At 39.9% G+C, this 21,587-nt stretch overlaps 1 protein-coding gene across 1 annotated transcript; it reads left to right on the forward strand.

The window, feature by feature from the left end:
• The first annotated feature begins 446 nt into the window (after positions 1-446).
• Positions 447-21,230, forward strand: rab10 (RAB10, member RAS oncogene family). The gene is made up of 6 exons (XM_040125047.1): positions 447-1,188; positions 7,926-7,986; positions 11,019-11,157; positions 15,148-15,237; positions 18,674-18,775; positions 20,921-21,230. Exons 1-6 carry the CDS (start codon positions 1,062-1,064, stop codon positions 21,005-21,007), a joined length of 606 nt encoding a protein of 201 aa, XP_039980981.1. The 5' UTR covers positions 447-1,061; the 3' UTR covers positions 21,008-21,230.
• Positions 21,231-21,587: the final 357 nt, after the last annotated feature.

Here is a 21,587-nt window from a genome sequence, read left to right on the forward strand (position 1 = left end):
TAAAAGACTTTAGAGGATAAATGTCCTTACAGTTCACAAGGCAGAGGATGTGGGAAACGCCCGTAACAAGCACAGAACTACTTATATATGACATCACTTTGCCTGACTCACAGCTGGGATAGTCACCGCACCAGATGCCAGTTTGCCATGAAAAGCGAAACACACCCCGGCTGAAAGAGATCCGCATGAAACCGGCCGCCATATTGGATCGCCGGACACATTTCCTACATTGAAGTAAATAGAGATTGGAGCCCAAATGTCGGAGCAGCGTACGCAGTAGCATTTGCCCTTTCTGTCACTCGTAGACACGCCCCTTTATCGCTCGATGTTCGCGAGTATAGCCAATCGAATTAGGGCACTTGGCGGAATGACAGCAACATTGACCAATCAGAGGAGGGGAAGCAGGCGGGATGGGCGGGGAAATGGGCGTGGTTGTGTGCCCAGGGTGTCGCCGTGGTGGATCCCATTCGAAGGCGACGGCGGTCGTCTGTATTTCGGTTCTAATCTCTCCAGAAAAAAAGGCGAAATAACCCCGCACGGACAGCGAATTTGACACTCTCAGGTTGAGATTTTTCTTCCAAATTACTCTCGGTCGAGCTTGTGGCTGGGCTCTGGAATGACGGGGTGTGCCGAGAATTTGAATTAGCTCGCCGTTAGTTTGAAGAAAGAGTCGGGGTAGAGAGAGCGAGCGAGAGAGAGAGAGAGAGAGAGAGAGAGGAGCCATTTTGTCCCGACTGTGTGGGAGAAAAGAAAGAGTGGAAAAGAGGAATCACACGGGAGGAGATCCTATTTTTGCTTTCTGTTCTCATGCTGTAGGGGGGAAAACAGTCGGGCTCGGGAAATTTAAGTTCTCGGACACGTCTACGGACACGTTATTTGGGTGGTATTTAGGCAACAAGCTCGCCAAGCTAATCAACAAATCCCAGATTGTTAACTTAACAGTCAAGAGGAGCGGGGCGGTTGGTCGGTTTGGCGAAGGAGCTGGCTTTAGACTTCACATAGGAGTGCTAGGTTATCCATTTTTTTTGTATCTATCTGGGTAAACACAAGCTGTTTTTTCAATGGCGAAGAAGACGTACGACTTGCTGTTCAAGCTGCTTCTGATCGGAGACTCGGGCGTGGGGAAGACCTGTGTGCTGTTCCGCTTCTCTGACGACGCCTTCAACACAACCTTCATCTCCACCATAGGTAAGAGGACCAGGGGACTCGGGCGCTGTTGTTTCCGATTTTGACAGCTGGGAGACTCGCCTGACACTACCCAGCAGCTGGAAATGGTAGGCAGGACATATTTGGTTAGCCAGTGTGCTATCAGCGTGCATCGGCTATCCAGGCCTGCACAGGTTAGCTGGAAAGCTAGTTTTGCAGCTTTGCGAGCTCTTGGCTGAACCCCAGTCACCCCTTTTATTCAAATGACTGTGACTTTAATAACAAAACATGAGTATTATTTTGGTTTAGCTTGCCAGTAATGGCAGGTATAACCAGTATAGGTTGTAGAGGAATTGCTGTCACGTCAGTTGACCCAGTGGTTGGTAAGCTAACTAGGCTAGCAGCAGTACAGGGCCGTACTGGGGTTACAGCAGCGCTAAAAACTGTCGATTACATCGTAGTATCAACCTATATAACTATATGGATTTGTCCCTGTCAAGAATTGCACCTTAATAACGGCTACATTAATGTACAGGCAGCGTTTTAATGGTGTAAGCGGTGGTTCCGTTTTGAACTACTTTATTACTGTTGCCAGGTCTCACCTAGAACAATAGATCATATCTTTTGTGGAGATAATGTTTTGTAGAGCTGCAGCAATTAGTTTATTGATTGATTAGTTGTTTGAAAGAAAAATGATTAGAAACTGCTTTGGTAATTGTTTTACTGTTTCAGCTACTTTTCAAGCAAAAATGACAAACATTTGCCCCTTTTTTGCTCCTCAAATGCAATAATTTGCTGCTTTTCTTCGTCATATGAGTTTTATGATGAGTTTTGAACTGATGGACGGACAAATCAAGTAATTTTTAGATGTCACCTTGGGCTGTGGGAAGTTTGAGAGGACATTTTAATATACTGTTTATTTCTATTTAATAGACTAAACGGATAGTTGATTATTTGAGAAAGTAATCATTAATAGCAGCCCTAATGTTATGTATTTAAGGTCTGAATCTGTAATGTAACTAGTAACTCCAGCTGTCAATTAATTGTAGTGGAGTAAACAAGTACAAGATTTCCCTCTGTAATGTAGCGGAGTAAAAATATAAAGTAGCAGAAACTTATTCTGAATTACAAGTACCTCTGATTTTATATTTAAGTACTTAAGTAAATATACTTAGTAACTTTCCATGTCCGCTCAGCTCAGTGAAAAACCATAAACAATTCATCATGGTGGCATCATCAGCTTTTTTTCTCTCTGTCCTCCACGCATGCGTCCAGCATCACGCTCACATGAGTCAAGTGTCAAGCTCTGTCAAATCCCTGCATGACCCAAGTGAAGGCTCCATTTACTTCTGTGTCTTAAGATCAGTGCTGAGTAATAATGTAACATTATATGTGTTTTGCTGGACCACATGAAGCTGACTGTTTACAGTGCACTGGCATTATAGCCTTGATCTTTTGATTGAGCTTTACTTTGAAGCCCGGTTTTTTCCAAACCTAAGTGTTGACAGCTCCTCCTCACTGTACGCCGAAGAACACACAACCATAATGGGCAACAGTGTTCCCACTGGCATCCAGGCTAGATTAGATTTGTTGAGGTACAGCCATGAACTGTCGCTCTGTTGCAAAGCTTGCTGTCACATGCAGGTATTTGTGTTTGTTTCTGGTTTTGACAATGTTTTGGTTTTGCTTTGTCTTGCAATCAGTTTTGTATATTATTACATTCAGTCTTGTTTCTCAAAATATAGTCATAGTCTGTGCTTTCAAATTACGAACAAAATTATGGTTATTATGTGCCCTCTTGGAGTGAAAGCCACTGCATCAGACCACTGCCAGTTCAGAGGAAAGATGTGTGATGTTGGCGAGATGCAGGAGAGCAGACTGACAGGTTCTTTAGCAAAGACCAGTAGCGACCTTTGCTCCTTGCAGGGATGCTTTCCCTGCCAAGTTGGGTAGTAAGTCAAGTATTTCAGTCCCTGTATGCCTTTGCAGCGACTGCAGGTGGTGTTCTATCACACCTTAGGAAAAACTTAATTCAGCAGCACATTGCTGTTTTTACCCTAGTGCAAAATGTTAAATGAAGCACCTGTTTTGCTCAAGTTAATGTTGTGGCTCACATGCTGTTAAATGATTAACTTTGTCATAGCAAGGCTTGGACTGTCCCACTGGATGTATCTACTGTAAACATGCTTAGTTTCTTCTAATTTATCCAAAAACTCAGGTGAATATAATATATTTTAGTTAGCAAGGTATTTAAAGTGACCAGAGGTAAGAAAGATCATATTGCTTGAACTGAAACTGTCCACAAAAGTCATTGTTTTCATTTAGTTTAGGAAGTGATCACTTGTGATGTTTACACCTCAGTTTGTCTAAAAAGCATCATTTCCCTCATGCCAGTATGTTCTGTAAAACCTGTCACTGGTTCCCTTCAAGAGCTGTCCTGTTAAAAACTCCAACACATCTGTCACCCAGTCACAAGCTCCTATCTCATCTTGTCTTCGTTCTACATTTGTACTCAAAACAAAGCACCATGCAGTGTGTTAAGATGTAAAACTTTAATAATATGCAGGACATATCCAATCCCAGATCATGTAATCCAGAGTTGCAGTTGCCTTTATTGTTATCAAGCCAAGTATGTGGAATTATTCTGAAATTGATGCTTAGATATTGCCAAGCCCTAGTTGACATACTGCCTACCAGGAAACAACTTGTTGGTTTTACTTCTGCCAGTGCCTTTTCAGAAGTATGTACTGCCTTGTGATAACTTATTTCTCAGACAGGGATATTATATGATTAGTGTTTTCATCTCTGTTTTCTATTATTTTGCTGAAGAGTGTAGTTGCCAGTCTTTTGGCACACTGTATGATTAGTGAATGCCACATACTAGTATAGAAAAATGATCAAATCACTTTAGGGCGGCAAATATTAAGTGGATACCGGTTAAATTAATAGAACAGTGTCACAGATTTTATTTATTTTACAACGAGAGTCCCTTTGAGGTTAGAAAACTCTTTTGCAGGAGAGACCAGCAGCATAAAAAGTTGCAGTACAAAAAAGTATAAATAACAATCAATACCAAGAGGGTTAAAATAAGGTAAAACAGACAATTAGCAAGGGAATTGTCTAATATAAAATTTACGATGGTGTTGAGTTCAGCCAGAGATATTGAGTTCCTCAATTTGTAGTACTTTAGAGGACAATTCCAAATGGCTGTAACAGAAAACATGTTTCTTTCCCATCTCTCTGTACATTATGGACAGACAGCAGATACATCTGCAATGGGAGAAAGTTTGCAAGATGTGACAGACCTGTGAAAGGCCCTTCATGGGCCAGGTTCAAACCTTGATAAATCCCTAGATCAGAAAGTCTGAAAGGAAACAAACTTTGGGAAGAAATAGCAGAACCGGGACATGTGAAACAGGAGTGTGTTCTTCCTCTGACCCAGTGCTCATACCTTTGGAGACACAGATGCACAGCTGCTTCTCAAAATACCCCCACTGGAAAACCCCTCTCTCTCATCAGTGTCTCATCCTCATTTCCACTCTCCTGAGTGTCCCTCTCTCTGCACTTCCCCCCCTTGTAAATTAGAGGTTATGCATATTAAGACTGCTGAATATGCATAATGTTGCAATCTGAAATCTGTTTCCACAACACTTCATGAATTTTGAATGGAAACTGGCGAATAGATAGAGTGGAATTCATTCTTGTGGAAGGAATGGTTCCTCTAGGATTTAAAAGAAAGCCGGGCGTAAACCATGTACTTTCTGTTTAAGGCTTCCAGTTCAGCATTTAACTGTCATAGAAAGCGTCAATCTCTTCTGATGAAGTATGCCCACTTTTCCGGTGATTGGTTCAATGTCTTGTGATTGCACAATGCCCATATTTTCTTGTCAGCTGGTCAGTGCACGTCACCAGGAAAAAAAGCCGAATCCACTGTTTTTTTTACTCGTCACTTGGAACCATACTAATATTACCTGATCCTTGCTGAGCCTGTTTTTGAGTGCTTAACTTTTTTAGCAATTCTTATCAAGAAAACCCGACCTCTTTTTACCTCAGTGTTATCCCAAATTTCAACGCCTGTATTGGTGCATCCTTGCTCCCGTTGTAAGTTTTTGAGATTAATATCACTGTAGGCAAACATAGCTGCATTTCATTTGAAAAACTTCTGTCTCCCTCCTTCTCATTGTTTTTCTCTTTCTATCCAACTGTATCTTTCCCTCCCTCCCCCTCTCTGGGGTGTGAATAATATTTAGTGAGTCATACTTTGGCAGCCAGTTCCTTCATTATTCTATGGCCCTGCCCCACCTAGAGCACAGCTGTTTCTTGGTGTTTTTAACTAACCACAATTTCTGACCAGAGCAGAACTGACAGCTCAGTATTTAACAGGAAGACACCACTTTTTGGCCGAAAGTGAAAACAGTGACGAATCACCCCCTTTTAACAGGCCTCCCCTAGGCCTCTACAGTTAGGACCAATGACTGTATATAGATTGACGACACGTCTCCATTTCCTCCCACTGTACAAATATGACGCCAAACTATCCCGAATGCGGGCGATGCCATCTTACGCTGCTGATGTCATTTAGAGCCGGTCTTTGCAGCAGCGGTCGGCGGGTTGAGCCGCGGTCATAAGGTCCCGCCGATACTCCTGCCCAACTCAATCGTGAGCGCGCACACAGCTGTCAATCATGATGTCACACCCTATTTTTATAGCATCAAATAACTATTAAAATTAAAGCCAAACTTTTTACACACTATAATAACTACAACTATAACACTTGAACACATCCACGGCGATAAGAACTACCTTAAATGACAGGAATCCATCTTTTGGAAAAATGTATTTTATGTGTACTTTGGTTTTTTTAGTTTGGCCCATGTCCCATCCGCTAAGATGGAGGGGGCTGGGTTTATGACCTACACTGCAGCCAACCACCTGGGGCCGACCAAGATGTTTTGGTTTCACTTTTGGGGAGCTGCCATGTCGTCCATCTTTATATACTGTCATTGGTTATGACAAAGATGATAATCCTAGTTACTTTACTAAATATTGTGAAAATGATCATTCAGAGTTGAACTAATCAGTCAGGAAATCGATTTGTCAATTGCCAGAAAATGAATGGATGTCTTTTTTTCTTTTCAAAAAAAAATGCCAAATATTCAGAAGTTCAAATTGCTGCTTTTCTGCATATTTTGTGATTTATAAATGAAATAATTCTGGGTTAAAAGCAGCTTTGAAAATATCACCTTGGAATTTAGAGAACTGGGCACTTTTTGCAAAATTTTATCGACCATAGGATTAATCTCTTGATCAAACAAATCATCTGCAGCTTTATTGATGATCAACATAATCTTTAGTTGCAGTCCTACAATAATTCATTGGGATTTTTTTCCTTTTTTTTTCTGTCACTTTTAACTTTGCAGCAACTACTAGCTGTTATGGGTCACACTGTGTCAGTCTTCATGTTTCTAAATGCTTTAGGGGTGCAACTAACAGTAGTTTAAAACGTTGCTTAATCTGTTGAAAGAAATGTTTAAAAAATAATGCCCATTATAAGTTTCCAGATTCCTAGATGAAGCCTTCAGATGTCTTGTTTTGTCTGGCCAAAGTCTATAACTCAAAAATATTCCATTTTAAAACAGAAAAGCTGAAAATCCTTACATTTGAGAAGCTGGAACCAGCAAAAATTTTGCATTTATCCTTGATAAATAATTGAAACGATAAACTGATCATCAAACTGGTTGATGATTAACTAAATGTCTGTCAACAAATCAATTAATTTACCAGATTCAGTCCTAAAATTCTCTACGGTTACTTGTTTGGTAAGATGGAAAATCCTAAATACCCTTGTGCTCTGGTGAGTCAAGTTAACCAGTCAAGTAGTTTCAAGATCATGGATTGTTTGACTGTCGTAGCACTTAAAAATGCAGATTTAGAAGGACATAACAAGTAGGATAAAATATAAGAGACAGGACGCCAAGAAAAACATGAAGGCAGTAAACCCACTGGATGAAAGGAAGCATCAGTACATGTAGTGCTGCATCTTTGTATCCAAAATAATTAAATCCAAAGTCCAACAAATATGGAAACTGAAAAATACACCATCATAAGTTTCCACTGCTGGAACAGTTGGTTATTTGTAAAATTCAAAAACATGAACACATAGGAAAAATTGTGCGCTCTCCCACCACAGTGTGTGTTCTCTCACTGCACCAAAAAACTCTTAAGGCTTCAACATCAGATCTGTATATTGCACTTAAAATATCAAAATATCAAGTTTTTAACCACCTGTGTTTAAGCACAGGTTTTTCACAGTAATGACATTATTGCGGTGCATGCAAACATGTTCTCAGTTTTCCTGCCTTAACAGGATTTTGCTGAGTGTGCGTGTGTGTGCGTGCGTGTGTGTGCGTTCGCTCATTGCTAGCCAGCTGCTGATCCACAGCTGTCTGCTGATTGGCTCAAGATCTGGGCATGACACTGCAGAATGAGGAAGAAATAATGTTATTGTCTCTCTGATGGAAACAGTTGTCACTCACTTTCCATTTCCCTCTACTCCTGAATGTCTTCCTTTTGGTTGTTTCTCATTCTCTATTGTTGATTTCTCCAATTTTCTGTCACTGGGTTTTTGTTTCTCCCTTCGTTGGTACCTACATTGTCTTTTTGTAAGCCTCCATTTATTCATTCATCTCTTTCCCATTGTTGGTGCCTCATCTGCTGCCAGTGCATGCCTTGATTTTGACGGATGTTGTGCATACTGATATGTTTATTTTCTTTCATAGGAATAGACTTCAAGATCAAAACTGTTGAATTACAAGGAAAGAAGATCAAACTACAGATTTGGTGAGTCAGTGGGTTGTAATGAAATGTGTCTTTTTTTTGGTTTGTATACCTATGCCAAGGCTCTATATGTATTTGTATCCAAGCAGAGCTGTGCGGGGCTGAAAATTGAATGTGTGTAGTTTTTTCTGCCTGTGCCTCGTTACATCATAGTGAAACATCTGTTTGACATACCTCCCTCAAGCCCAGAAATATGTTAGGACAGGAAATGGCCATCAGTCCATCAGGAGGTCTGCTGCAGGGTTATCATTTTACTCCACAACAGCTGATTTTTCCCAACTGAAATGACTTGTTTTTAATATTTTCCTCTCCAAAACATAAAATACCAACATTTTATCACATTAACAGGGATTTGATAATGTTCTATATAGGGCTGCAACTAAATATTTTCATTATCTGTTAGAGCGATAGTAGACTGAATATTTTTGGGGTTACGGACTGCTGGTCAGACAGACAAGACATTGGAGTTACAACATTGGGCTGCGGGAGATTGTGACAGGCACATTTCACAATATTAGGGACCAAAAAATGCAATTGATTAATTGAGAAGATAATCGGTAGATTACCTGATAATGAAAATTATCATCAGTTGCAGCCCTGTTATCTCGATTAAGTGATAAATTATTTGGTTCAATAAATGTCAGATAATAGTGAAACATGCAAATCACAAGTTCCCATAATGTCTTAAAATGTCTTGTTTTGTCTGACATCAGTCCAGAATGTAAGACAAGCTAAAACATGAAAACTGTTTTGCAAGAATTGAACAGAATTTTTCCTCTTGTTTTTTTTGCTTGAAAAACAACTTAAATATTAATTGATTATCGAAGTTGTTGCTGATGAATTTTCTGTAATTTCAAGTTTTATTGTATATATGGCGATTATTGGCTTATTCTTAAAATGAAGTTTCCAGGAGAAACTAGGATAAAATCACATAATGTCTCTTGACAGCATTGCCCCAGTCTGGAGCATAGCACTTTTCTTTTAATTTTTTTTTTTTTTTTTTTTACCATAAATGTATCAAAGAAGATCAGACTAACCTTGTACTTTAGCCTTTGATAGCGCTCAGGTATGAAGAATTAATGAAAACAAGTCTGGACATAAAAGTGGTAGTCTGACAAAATAATCTTAATAACTGTGTTTTTCCCACCTTCATCCATCAAGACTGTGAGAAGAAGCTAAAAATTTTAAGATCAGTTTGTCAAACTACTACAAAGTCAAGAAGGAACTCCCACGCTTTGTTGGAGTTGTAGTCTGACAGTTCATTCAAGCTGTAGCGTGTGAGGAAATAAACTGAAACACTGACTGAAATTCAGACATTTTAAGTGTTGAAGAGTCATGTTAATAAAGATAAAAAATGTCTTCTAAAACAACACACAATTGTTGGTCAAATGTGAAAATAAGGTGATAAGGTTTAAAGTCTTTCTGTGATACTAAATTGAATATCTCTGGGTTTTAACATGTTGTGACAGCGTCTTTCTTTGTATGTTTACCTTTCTCTAGCACCAGCGCTTTGCCCAACGAAAGCATAGGGAGGACATGTTAGAAATCTGATAAGTGTGTTGTTGTTGTATGGTTGTCCGTACGTGCTCCTGCTTACTGTCATCTTTTGACAGTAAATGAAAATCAGTACAGGGACTCAAGGGGCTGTATTTGTTTAGGGGCTGTATCGAAGGCTCTTCTCTGGACATCTCTGTAGCCTTTGTGACTTGTGCATATATAAAATTCTATAGGGATGTGTAGAAAAGAAAAAAAGAATTGCCAAGCAAATGTAAAACTCATAATATAGGGTTTGCGATCATTCATGACTTTGATATGATCTGAGACTTGGTAACATTTGGCCCGATACTGTCCATTAGGCTGCCTCTGTGGCGATATGTATTTCACTCTTTGTCTACATCACATTTTCGCCTCCTTCTGTCCAAGCATGGTACGTCTGGATTTAATCTTCATGTATTTGCTTTCCCACCCGAGGACGTGGGCATGCTCGCCAGATCAGTTTGAGTAAAATCGTGCTTTTACACAGCCTTTTAGTCTTTCAAAGATTGTAGGGAAACAACTTTGATAGGTGTAGGTTTGAATTGCTCATGTGAGGCTGGTGCTGCTGGGTTTCTTCTCTTTTCCTGTTTCAGCAGGAAAATGTCATAGCTGAGATGCATGCAAGTGCAGATGTGTGAAGCACATGGTTTCCTACGGTGGATTTTAAACATGGGCACCAGGTTCAACTTGAATTCAACGGCTTAACAGGCTTCTCGAATGGAGTACAAGTTTTTTTTAAATAACAATTTGCCTCTTGGCCTCAAAACAGATCTTTTTTTCTGCTCAGTCAGAATTGTGCTAATGGGGCATTAGGTAGTTTATAACTTTTTTCAGCCTCTATCGGGGACCATTGGAATTGCATTACAACAACATTGACGCCAGAGCTGAAACGATTAGTTGAGTGACAGAAAAATAATCAACAACTATTTTAATAATGAATTTATAGTTTCTGTCACCCCTCCTTCAAGCAAAAACAGTGGAAGAATGATGGGCTATTTTTATAGTTGTTTTCACATTTAAAAGACCCAACAATGAAGCGATTATGGGGGGGAAGAAATCAGCATATTAATTGATGATGAAAATAATTGTTAGTTGCAGCCCTAATTGACACATGTTTGGTACACCTTATGATGGCCTGTGGCTCGCATAAATAATGCAGTTAAATTTTCAAAATAGAGATCTCATGTATCTTATGCTAAGTAATTGAGAAAAAAAGTCTGATTTACATTTTGAACAAAACTTATTAAGGTTTGTAGTTAAATGTTTTGATTTGCATCGACGGAAAGTGAGAAATCTCAACATCTTATGAAGTGATCCTTGAAATTGACCAAATCCTGCATATATTTTATGTCTAATTTGAGCTGTGGTGCAATAAAAATCTTAGTTACTGAACCTTCTGTTGTTCGGATGAGGGGCTGAAATTAATACAAAAAAACAATGAATACAAACAAATGAAATATCTGTCGTGTGTTTGTGTGTGTGTCTGTGTGTGTGTTTAGGGACACAGCGGGCCAGGAACGGTTCCACACCATCACCACCTCCTACTACAGAGGAGCCATGGGCATCATGCTGGTCTACGACATCACCAACGCCAAGAGCTTTGAAAACATCAGCAAATGGCTGCGCAACATTGATGAGGTAAACAACATACACACAGTCTCCCGAGGCTCAGTGACCATATCATCATGTGGGTGTATGAGGCTTGTCAAAGATCTTAACAGGGTTTTGTGAGGCTTCCAGAGAATTAGAGGAGCATTATGTGATTCTGGAGATGACTGTTGATATTTCAGCTCATCCTCAAAACAAAACAAAAACCCCTTCCCTTCAGTGCTCCTTCAGAAGAGCCCCCAAAAAAAAAAAAAAAAAATTAATGGCCTGTGCAACATCACAGTAGTGTGGAAGTGCATACTCTTTCTCATAGCTGAAGCAAACCACACCTTTTTATAAAACATCCACACAAACGCAGCATCCAAAACACAGTGGAGTAAAAAGTAGCGAAAGTCAGTTGTTTAGATTGTTTTTAGAAAAACTACATAACAGAAGAGAGGATCGTAGGAAGGTAACGTTACCTGGCATAGCATTTCGAATAATGCATCCAACCAAATAAATCCACTGTGCTAGCAAACTTGTGTTTTTAGGTCTTCGTGGCTTTGCACCTTGAACGGACAAATACCATGATAAAGAGCAAACGACGAGACAGCGAGCTGTCGTTACAGTTGCTGCTGTGAAGCTAACATGCACAGAAGGATCATTTAACGATACCGGAAACACAAATGTGAAACCGGTACCTGCTTGCTAGCTAACCGGTTGGGATTAGCAGTCACAAACATTAGTAAACGGGACAAAACAATACTGACCTATTGGCTCTGTGAAACATGGCTAAACTAATGTGTTCACCCACCTGTCAAGCAGAAACAGAGCAACTACCGCATCCATCTTCATGGCTTTCAACTATCGGAGGTCTCTCCATCATAGTTGGACTGGCAATCGGGACTCCCGGGACAAATCCCAGCAGGCCGCTGGGCCAGTCGAGCGTAACCACTTCAGTGTCTTTATCGTTCCTCTCTGTGTGCCTGTCACTCGGGGTGCGGAACACAGTGGATAAGTCCAGGGCTGAATTTCTTTCCTGGTCCCACTGTGCAGTCTCCACCGCTGGAATGCCCCCCAGATGTTAACGCAGGTCTTCCCCCTCACCTGATCATCACCCTTCTTTTTCAGCTTTTGTTCCTCAGACCTTCTCCTCTTAGGCTGTTAATCTTCCATCTCTCCCTCTCTGTTGTATAGCGTGTTGAAATTTGCCGGAATTACTGTCTTTCTCGCTCCCACTGCCCCCTTTTTATTCCGTTCCCCCTCCTGTGCACGAGCAAGATCGCCCCCCCAGGTGCTGATTGGATGGAATTGTAGGTCCGAGCCCCTTTGTTTATATCCCATTGACAGAGCCAGGGGTGTCTAGGAACACTGGATTTTTTTTGGCAGTACACACACAAAATGGACAGCTAGCAGACCATGAGCAGATATTTGCTGAATTTGACAAACAGTGTATCAGTTTAGAATCGCTTACCCTACCTTAAGTGTCGGCATTCCTTTTTCATCTTTTGTTTTATCATTGGCATAATGAGAAAGTGACCAAAAATACTTCAAGGGAATGCAGCCAACATAGCTGACTAACTAGCTGATCTGTGTGCAGTGAGCTGTGGGGCAGGAGTCTGTGATCAAATCACATCAGATCAGCCAGACGTCCATATGCACCTGGCTCATTGTACTTTTGTGCTGTTTTTTTTTTACTGTTTTACCTCTTGAATATCAGTAGAAAAAGAAATTCAATAACAGAGGCATGTTTGCTGTTTCAGACTTTCAGTTTTCTTTAAAAACTATCATCAGGAGGAGGTTGATGTGATTAGAACAACGGCTAATACACTCCAGGTGTGTCAACCGATTACTGCTTGACAGCAATTATGTTAATGGGGTTACAGGCCTAGACATGGGTGACAACATTATGTAAATAATCTAGCTTCTTTAGAAGCATCTACTGTTAATCAGGAAGATTTTATATCTACTAATACCAGATTGTTTTTTTTTTAGAGAGCAGCAAGTACCAGTTATATATTGTAAAATCCCTATGTTGTTGCATACTGTCCATAAACGATCCTCTTTTCCATAATGCCCGTCCAACAGATGTTAAATATTCACTCAATCGCACACCATTGAAAATGATGATGTTTTGACTACACAAATAGAATTGCTTTTGAGGTAAATACTAAAAACAGGTAACCTTATACCTGAGTACTGTATGAGATCGTTAAAAGCCTGTGCATTATGGGTTGCTGAGAGTGGAATTAACAGGATCTGTGAGGACCGCTTGTTTGCATCTGTGTTTTTTTTTTCATAATGGATTTAAGGCCATAAGCGCAAGGAAGTACAGAGCAATGTATGTATCATTCGGTGACGTCAGTCTCCATTAGGCCTGGTATTTCAGAATGATTACCAGAAAGGACAAGCTGTCTAACATATGGTCAGTTTGTCCTGCTGCTGAGCTCACCCCTGTGAGTGGTAGATGCATCTCTGTGGGTAATTATGCCTCTGGTCTAGCCTCCATTTCTCTAATGCTCTTCTGTGTTGGTTTTTTCTTTCCCTTGCACCTCCCTTCGTGTTTAATACTGTTATCCTATTCCTTATCTTAGGGACTACTTGTCTGGGATCCATTCCAGATTAAACAAAGCAGATTAATTACTGTCAGTTATAATAAATAGTTCCTGTTATCAATCTTTTATTATTCCTGGGTGCAAAAAAATAATGTTACAACACATGATCAGTCAGAGGGTGTTACCTGTTCAGAGAAGCGGATGGGGTGAGACTGCATTCGTCTTGAATGCTCTCCTGTAATTTTTCTCACCCTCTCTTTTTAAAGGGCTTTGAGTCCGGTCAAGGAAAAGGAAACGCTGCATTTCCTGCAAGCTAAAAACTCGGCCTTTCTCATATTGCAACTCTGTGTGTGAAACCTTTTTGTTGACTCTAGAGAATTGGACGCAGGGATTTCTGCTTCTTGGAAAGTACTATGAATACAGTCTAAATCGGTGATTCCCAACCTTCTTTTTGACTTGTAACCTCTGAATCAAAAAGGTACCTACTTGCGACCTATATTTCAAGTTTGCGTATCTTTGAGTTGTGAAACCTTCGACCAAAAAGCCAATTCGTTTTAATTGCTTGTTTTTAAAACAGCAACAATTAATCTATTAACCCATAAGTCCAACTGTAATGGAATAATCATTTTAGTCATTTTATTTTAACCAAAATGGCAAACATTCCCTGGTTTTCAGCTTCTCAAATGTGAAAATTTAATGCCGCCCTTTGGAACACACGATAGTAAACTGAGCATCTTTGGGTTTTTGACTGTTGGTCAAACAAAATAAGACATTTGACGATGTCACCTTCAACTATGGGAAATTGTAAAGGGCATTTTTCACTATTTTGTGATGTTTTGCAGAAAAAACAATTAGTTGATCAATTGAAAAGATAATTGGCAGATTAATCAATAATGAAAATAATCTTTAGTTGCCGTCCTAGTTTTTACAGGCCAAAAGAGGTAAAATTATTAGAGCTGGAACAATTACTCAATTTGGAGAAAATAAGTCGGTAATTATTTTGATAATCAATGAAATACTTAAATAATCTTTTTCAAGCAAAAACGCCAAAATTCATCTCTTTTTAAAAAAAAAAAATATATATGTATATATTTTTTTATCATTGTCAACTGGGCATGGTTTACAGTTTCCATATATTTTATAGACCAAAACTTTAATTATGAAAATAATTGTTACACGGATCAGCGGTGGATCTCTTGAGGGGTCAAGTCCCCCAAGTTGGGAACCACGGGTCTAGATGAATACGTGGGAAGCTGAGTTGTTGTACCATACTAACTAACCAGTTCTGCCATTTCTAAGACAGACAGATGCAATCATTTCTAGAAGCACAGATCATTCATCTAGAAAATGTTAAAAGTAAATGACTCGCATACACACTCACTCAGTTTGTCTGCCCCCTAGAGGCCAAGTAGATGCATTGAATTTTAATGTGGCTGATATGAAGAAGTAATCTAATAATCTACTATTTCTTCTTTATCTTTTTCAGCATGCAAATGAGGACGTTGAGAGGATGCTGCTAGGCAACAAGTGTGACATGGAGGACAAGAGGGTTGTACCAAAAACCAAGGGGGAGCAGGTGAGATGGTGCAGTCCTCTGCAGCTATAAGCAGCCCTTCGTCACCAAGGTCCTGCGTGCCAATTGGCTCACTTGTTGCTGCCGCTTTTCAGTTCATAGCCCTGAATATAGATAAACCTCTATTCATTAGTCCCCTGCAGTTCATGACATTTCAGTCTCATCTTTTCACACTAACAGCATGACATATTGAGAGCATGGTTGCATTTACATGAGAACACTGTTTTCTATGGGCTCATTCAAAGCTAAAAGTTAGAAAACACAGTATGAAGTAGCAGGAAACCACAATGTTTGTTAAAGACACTAAGCATGAAGAATAGATTTAAAATTAGGTAACGGAACAGGTGAAAATAGTATGGATTGTGTAATTACAACTTAAAACATGCACATAAAAACAGTGACTATAGAAAATATGCAGTAAGCTGCTGTTTGTCTTTACATGTCATAAAGGCTTATATTCTGTAGGAACTTTCTTGGTACATAAGCCATGTGAACTGAATTTAAAAACAGAAAAATATATCCTTTAATTCTGTATTTTGATTTCCATTATAAAAAAAAAAAATGGCTTCAAAAAAATGACATACATGGGAATGTTTTATACATTGAAATAAGCAAGGTTTCTTTCTAGGAAAGGTTAGAGGAGAACGGCACTTTGAAGATACACTTGGTTGATCCGGGCAGACAAATTTGCGAGCCTCTTCTTTTTTTTTTTTTGTCTCAACAAGTACAGTTAAAGTGCCGTTGAGCAGGGCTATCAACACCAGGCTTCTTCTTGTAGCATTAAAGAATATACTTTGTAATGATTCATCTTGATTACGTGATGACACTAAAATATTACTGTAGCTAGTGCTGTGTAGTAATGACCTAAAGGGGGATTTTATTTTCAGGAAACAACCTTTATAGACAAAGGCATAAAAACTGACTGCTTGTAGGCATTATATTCATTAAAATAATAATTAATGGACCGTATAATCTGTATGAACTGGTCCGACCTGCAGAAGACCAAGAAAAGAACTGCACTGCTTTCGCAGCATAGTGGTTTACTTGATGTTGGACTTCACAAAACCACAAACCCATATCCCTGAGGAGATATGATTTTCTTCTTTATAAACAATCTCGTCAGTATTTCTCACTGCTGTCTTCAAAGTAGTTTACATGAAAAGACTGGAATCTGCACCGTTGGAAATATCAAGGCCACAGTTGGTCTTGCTGATGCTGAGAGGCTGTAACCACCAGTTCAGTCAATGCGATGTACTAGGAATTCAGCAAACTGTGAACACTGAAATGTGGTTTGTGGAAATGTGGAGTTTCTTGACGCACTTTTGTACCATATTTTGAGACCAGGAAAGTACTTAAAACAAAGCCTCAATGTACGCTATACAAGAACCCAGGTGGCTGGTCCAATTTTAAATTGGGGCTCAGTAACAAGTTAAAAATAACAAAGACCTCAATCATACAAACTACAGTTGATTAGCAGAAGGTTTAAGGTATAAAATTAAGCCAAAGTGCAACATACTGTAGTGGTTTGGTCTATCTTGGACTTTACAAAACCACAACATGTCCATATCACTGAGGATATATGATATCTTCTTATGAACAGTTGTCAGTGTTGCCTGCTGCTCACTTCGACGTAGGTCTGACGAAAAACATTTATTTTGAAATATCAAGGCCACTACTTGTGATGCTGAGTGTGGTGTGTAGCTCCTGCACACCAGTGGTAACAACTGTGATATACCAGATAGCCAGTAGACATTAAAATGTGGGACAAATTGAGATTCCTGACACACACACACAACTTATTTTGACAATGGCAGAGCAAAACTTGAGGGTAAACAAGAACCTAAACAGCTGTTACCAATTTTAAAACCAGGATTAGTCACTGCTTAGTCACTAGGTAGTGCGAGGTTTAAATATCCCCCTCAGACATGTTTTGAGACACAACAGTATTCTGCTTTGAATAATAAATTGTGCGATGTGTTTGTTGCCACAAAAAGTTACGTTGACCTGTTGAAAATCTACGCCCCTCATTGAAAAATCCAGAATCTCTGAATATGCAAATATTGTTCATGTCAAAAGTTTCAACTGTTGAAAACTTGACGTGTCCTGCTTCACCACAGGCCCCTTGTGGCGCCGTGCGATTTTGGGCTGTCTGAGAAGAAAGCTGACAGAAATCAGACAGTGTCAGAAATGTAGGATCCCACACCTACAAACCAACCAATCAGAGTACGACCTGAAATGACACAGAATACACCGGCCAACTTTGCGAGTGCCGGTTTTTGAATAAAGCTTAGGAAAAACAACCCACACTTTTCCTTAGCCAAGACCGGGTCCACACTCTCTTCCTCCTCTTCCTCTTTGGCGGTTTTTCAGTGCAAAGAAGTGTCAGTGCTATGGGCAAAGCTTGTTCATTGTTTTACTGCATATGATGACGTGTCCCGTGTGCATTGTAGTGCCACAATTCACGAGGCGTTCATGGCACAATGTGACATGCCTCAACTCGATAACGCAGAGACTGACCCAGATCGCAAACCAGGATTATATTAGACCCATCGAACACACTGTGACATATAGAAAACAGTCTAAATGCGGCTAAAGATTTAAGGTTGGCACAGATGAATGTGAAAACAGATTTTCTAGTGTCAAACTGCACATACATCATTCTGCACAGTGAAGTAACTGTGAGCAAAAACACATTTTTGAAGGGAGGGGGACTTTAAGGTATGAGTTTACCAGCAACAAGTGCAACAATTGTGACCGAAAAAGGCATCTACATCTCCAGGTTTAAGCACCAGGATTCAAATCGTCTCGAGCTGCAGTGATCTCTTACTTTTCTTCCCTTTAGTCTTTGGCAGTCTGTTAAATTTTGTGCCAGAATTCTTTGTATTTCATGCGTTAGTGGACTCAAATGAACTACAAATTTTTTATTATTTTAGCAGGACTTTTCAAATCTTCCCCCATGTGAATAGCAGACGGGGAATGTTTGCATATTTTCCCCTCAGAGTGGAGTGACCGCGGTGACTTCTGTATCTGGTGACGTCACTTGCTGTACATGCCCTCTATTAGCATGTGGCATTTGGTCACTTGGTGTAATCTCCGGCGCAGCACGGCCCAGTTTCAGAGATCTGCTCAGCAAGAACAAGTGAAAACAAATACAGGTGTGTGGGGCCTTTTCTAGAGCTCTGGTTCAAAGCAAACTGGCAGTCACTAGTCGGCCTGCAGATTTAGCAACATCAGATACAGATCTGCTTACTCACACACACACACACCTACCTGACTGGAATGGGGTGTGTTTGTGTGTGTGTCTGTCTTTGAGTTGATAACACCAGTGATACCTGATCTCTGTTCTCCAGAGGAGATCAGCCACTTTATTTTTGGACTGGACCTTCTGAAACTGTTTCCACGCTCGTCATTCTAACTTGTCCCCCTGTCTTCTCCACAGATTGCGAGGGAGCATGGCATTAGGTTTTTTGAGACGAGTGCTAAGGCCAACATCAACATCGAGAAGGCTTTCCTCACGTTAGCAGAAGACATCCTCAGAAAGGTGCGTGCACTTTGTGACTGGGAGATCGAACTGTGTGTGTGTGTGTGTGTGTGTGTTTTCGTTCAATTATAATTTTATGAAGGTGCCTTTTGTCAGTACACTGATATCTCCTTTTCAGGGCCAACATGAGTACCTATATTAGATTGAGTGATGTGTGGGGCCCTGTTTTTCAAACGTGGCTTAATTTATTCAGGCTAACGTGCTGTTATCAGGCTAAAATAATCCTGTTAATTCTCATTCAGCCAATTTGGTTCGTTGAGCGCTGTTTGAGGATTGATTTGTTGAACTCGGATAAAGCCATCTTTCACTATCGCTTTGAATAAAGGCAGAAATGATGATAGAGATGAAACCTTGATCAGCATTCATATGTTTGGCTCGGTGCTGGTCACGTGGTTGCCGTTTCGTGAGGTAAGGGTGTCGGGAACCCTCCCAGAATTTACTGGGGGCACGAGATTCATGGACATAAGTCTCATCTTATGTGTGTCCCTGGATTCTTACTGGGGCCATTTGTTCTACATTGTGCTCCACAATGTTTCCCCCTTTTCCACGCTTTGATCACTGTTAAATTACTAGATGTGACCAGTGAATGTGGTCAGACGACATGTGATGTCGATGCCTGACTGGTGAGGTTCGCCCCAATGGGCATGCAAGAGATATGCAAGTAATAAGTGATATAGATAAGATTAAGTGATAATCATAAGCCTGCTGTGTTAATGAAACCTTAACCCACATCCCTTTAACCGTTGTTTAGTTTAGTTTTTAATAGATTAAAAAAAAAAAACAACTGTTCAACATAGAGCAGTAATTTTAATGTGCTACTGTTAATAAGAAGCAGCAATGCATGTAATTGTTGGAGAAAGGATTTCATAGCGATGCAGAGGCTGCTTTTTTCTTGTTGAACTCAACTGAACTGAGCTTTTTGGCTTCAGTATATTCCCATCAAAATTAATTTGCAAATGTGTGTCCTTCCTCACTGCAATAACAACACTCCCAGTCCCAGGCCAGGCTAAATGGATAAGTGAGACACTGTCTGCAATCCGAGGCTTTCCTCTACTGGTAATACCATGGTAACTGGGGCTGCAATTAATGCTTATTTTTTATCATTGATTAATCATCCAGATATTTTCTCCATTAATCGGTTTGGTCAGTAAAGTGGCAGCCACTGTGAATAATGCCCGAATCAGCTGAAGCCGTTCAGTTTGGTGTCATAGGAGACAAAGAGCGCCGGCAAATGTTCCGATGTGAGAAGCAGGACCCAGGGATTTTATTCCTTTCATTTACTTAAACTATTATCTAAATAGTTGATAATTTTCTGTCACTTGACCAATAAATTAATCTCCTATCAGTTCCTGCCCCTGTGTTAACTTTCCCTTTAATATCTCAGGTAGTATTTGGCCATTGTGGACAATGTTGCAAATTATTGGGCAGGACTGTTGAACGGCATTATGGGATTTTCAGGATTTTTGCATTAATGTAATTAAATAAAACTTTTTTATTTTTTGATATATATTATTTGCCAACTGGTAATGAGCTTCCAGAAAATTTACTGTATCATGATATATATCAGTACTAGAGCTGAAGCGATGAATTGATTAGTCGATGGACAGAAAATTGATCGGTAACCGTTTTGATAATCGATTAATCGCTTCCAAAGCAAAAATGCCAAACATTTTCTGTTTCCTGCTTCCCAGATGTGACAGTGTGCTGTTGTTTTTCTTTGTCATATATAACAATAACAACTGAAGCTGAAGACATCACCCTGGCGTCTGAGAAACTGTGACTGTTTTCATTGTTTTCACAGACTAAAAAGCTCAATCGAGAGAATAATCGTCTGGTTAATCGATAATGAAAATAACTGTAGTTGCAGCCCCAATGGATACTGCGATATAAGGTTACATGTACCAACAAAGAAGATGTTATCAATATTGCCCACTAAATGCTGGTGTTTTTAGCTTTACCATCTACATCACTGGATGTCAATCAAGTAATTGTTGTTGTCAAAAAAGTAAAGTTTGACATGTTTGAAGGTAGAAAGTCAAAACACAATACATCCCCATACATCTGTTAATCTGCAAAGTGGTTTTAGAGGATCAAGATTTTCTTGTTTATATTTAATGGGTTTTTTTTCGGTCTTGTCCTCATCAGACGCCTGTAAAAGAGCCCAACAGTGAAAACGTCGACATCAGCAGCGGAGGCGGAGTCACAGGCTGGAAGAGCAAGTGCTGCAGTTGAACAACTCCTCTGTTTCAGTCACACTAACGCACACAAACACACAGACACACACGTATTCTCTCTCTCTAACTGCTAACTCTTAACTCTCGCCCTCTAACCTGTCTCATGAGTTTTTTTTCGTGCACACTGACACTGTTTGTCTCTTTATCAGAATAAAACAATAAACCACTTCACTCATCTAACCCCCCCCCTTTCCTCCTCCTCCTCCTCATCCAACCACCCCCCCACCCCCACCCCACCACATTCTTCCATCTGATGATCATTTTTATTTCTGATAAAAAGAGAAATCCAGTCACGTTTCTTGTCATTTGTTTTAAAGGTTGTTTAAAAAAAAAAACAAAAAAAGAAAGAAAAGAGAGAAAGAAAAAGAAAAAAGTGTGAAAAGACAAGCTCATATTTTTAATATTTCCTTTGCCTGAGCTCACCTGGTTGGACACCCTCACCCCTCCACCCCTACCCCACCCCCCCAACCCCCCACCCACAGCACTTACCTTCAGTCAGAGGAAATAAACATAAAATCAAACAAAAAAAGACAAACGTAGGATTAACATTTTGTACATTTAGTGAAGTTTTCTGTTGT

This window comes from Xiphias gladius, chromosome 4 (genome assembly GCF_016859285.1).
Source record: "Xiphias gladius isolate SHS-SW01 ecotype Sanya breed wild chromosome 4, ASM1685928v1, whole genome shotgun sequence".
In the NCBI taxonomy this organism is placed as follows: domain Eukaryota; kingdom Metazoa; phylum Chordata; class Actinopteri; order Istiophoriformes; family Xiphiidae; genus Xiphias; species Xiphias gladius.

Bases quoted from the DNA above. Each gene is read 5' to 3' on its own strand.
- rab10 (XM_040125047.1), top strand. From the start codon at position 1,062: ATGGCGAAGAAGACGTACGACTTGCTGTTCAAGCTGCTTCTGATCGGA. The intron at 7,987-11,018 runs GTGAGTCAGTGG...GTGTGTGTTTAG, and splicing joins AAGATCAAACTACAGATTTG to GGACACAGCGGGCCAGGAAC. The intron at 15,238-18,673 runs GTGAGATGGTGC...TCTTCTCCACAG, and splicing joins CAAAAACCAAGGGGGAGCAG to ATTGCGAGGGAGCATGGCAT.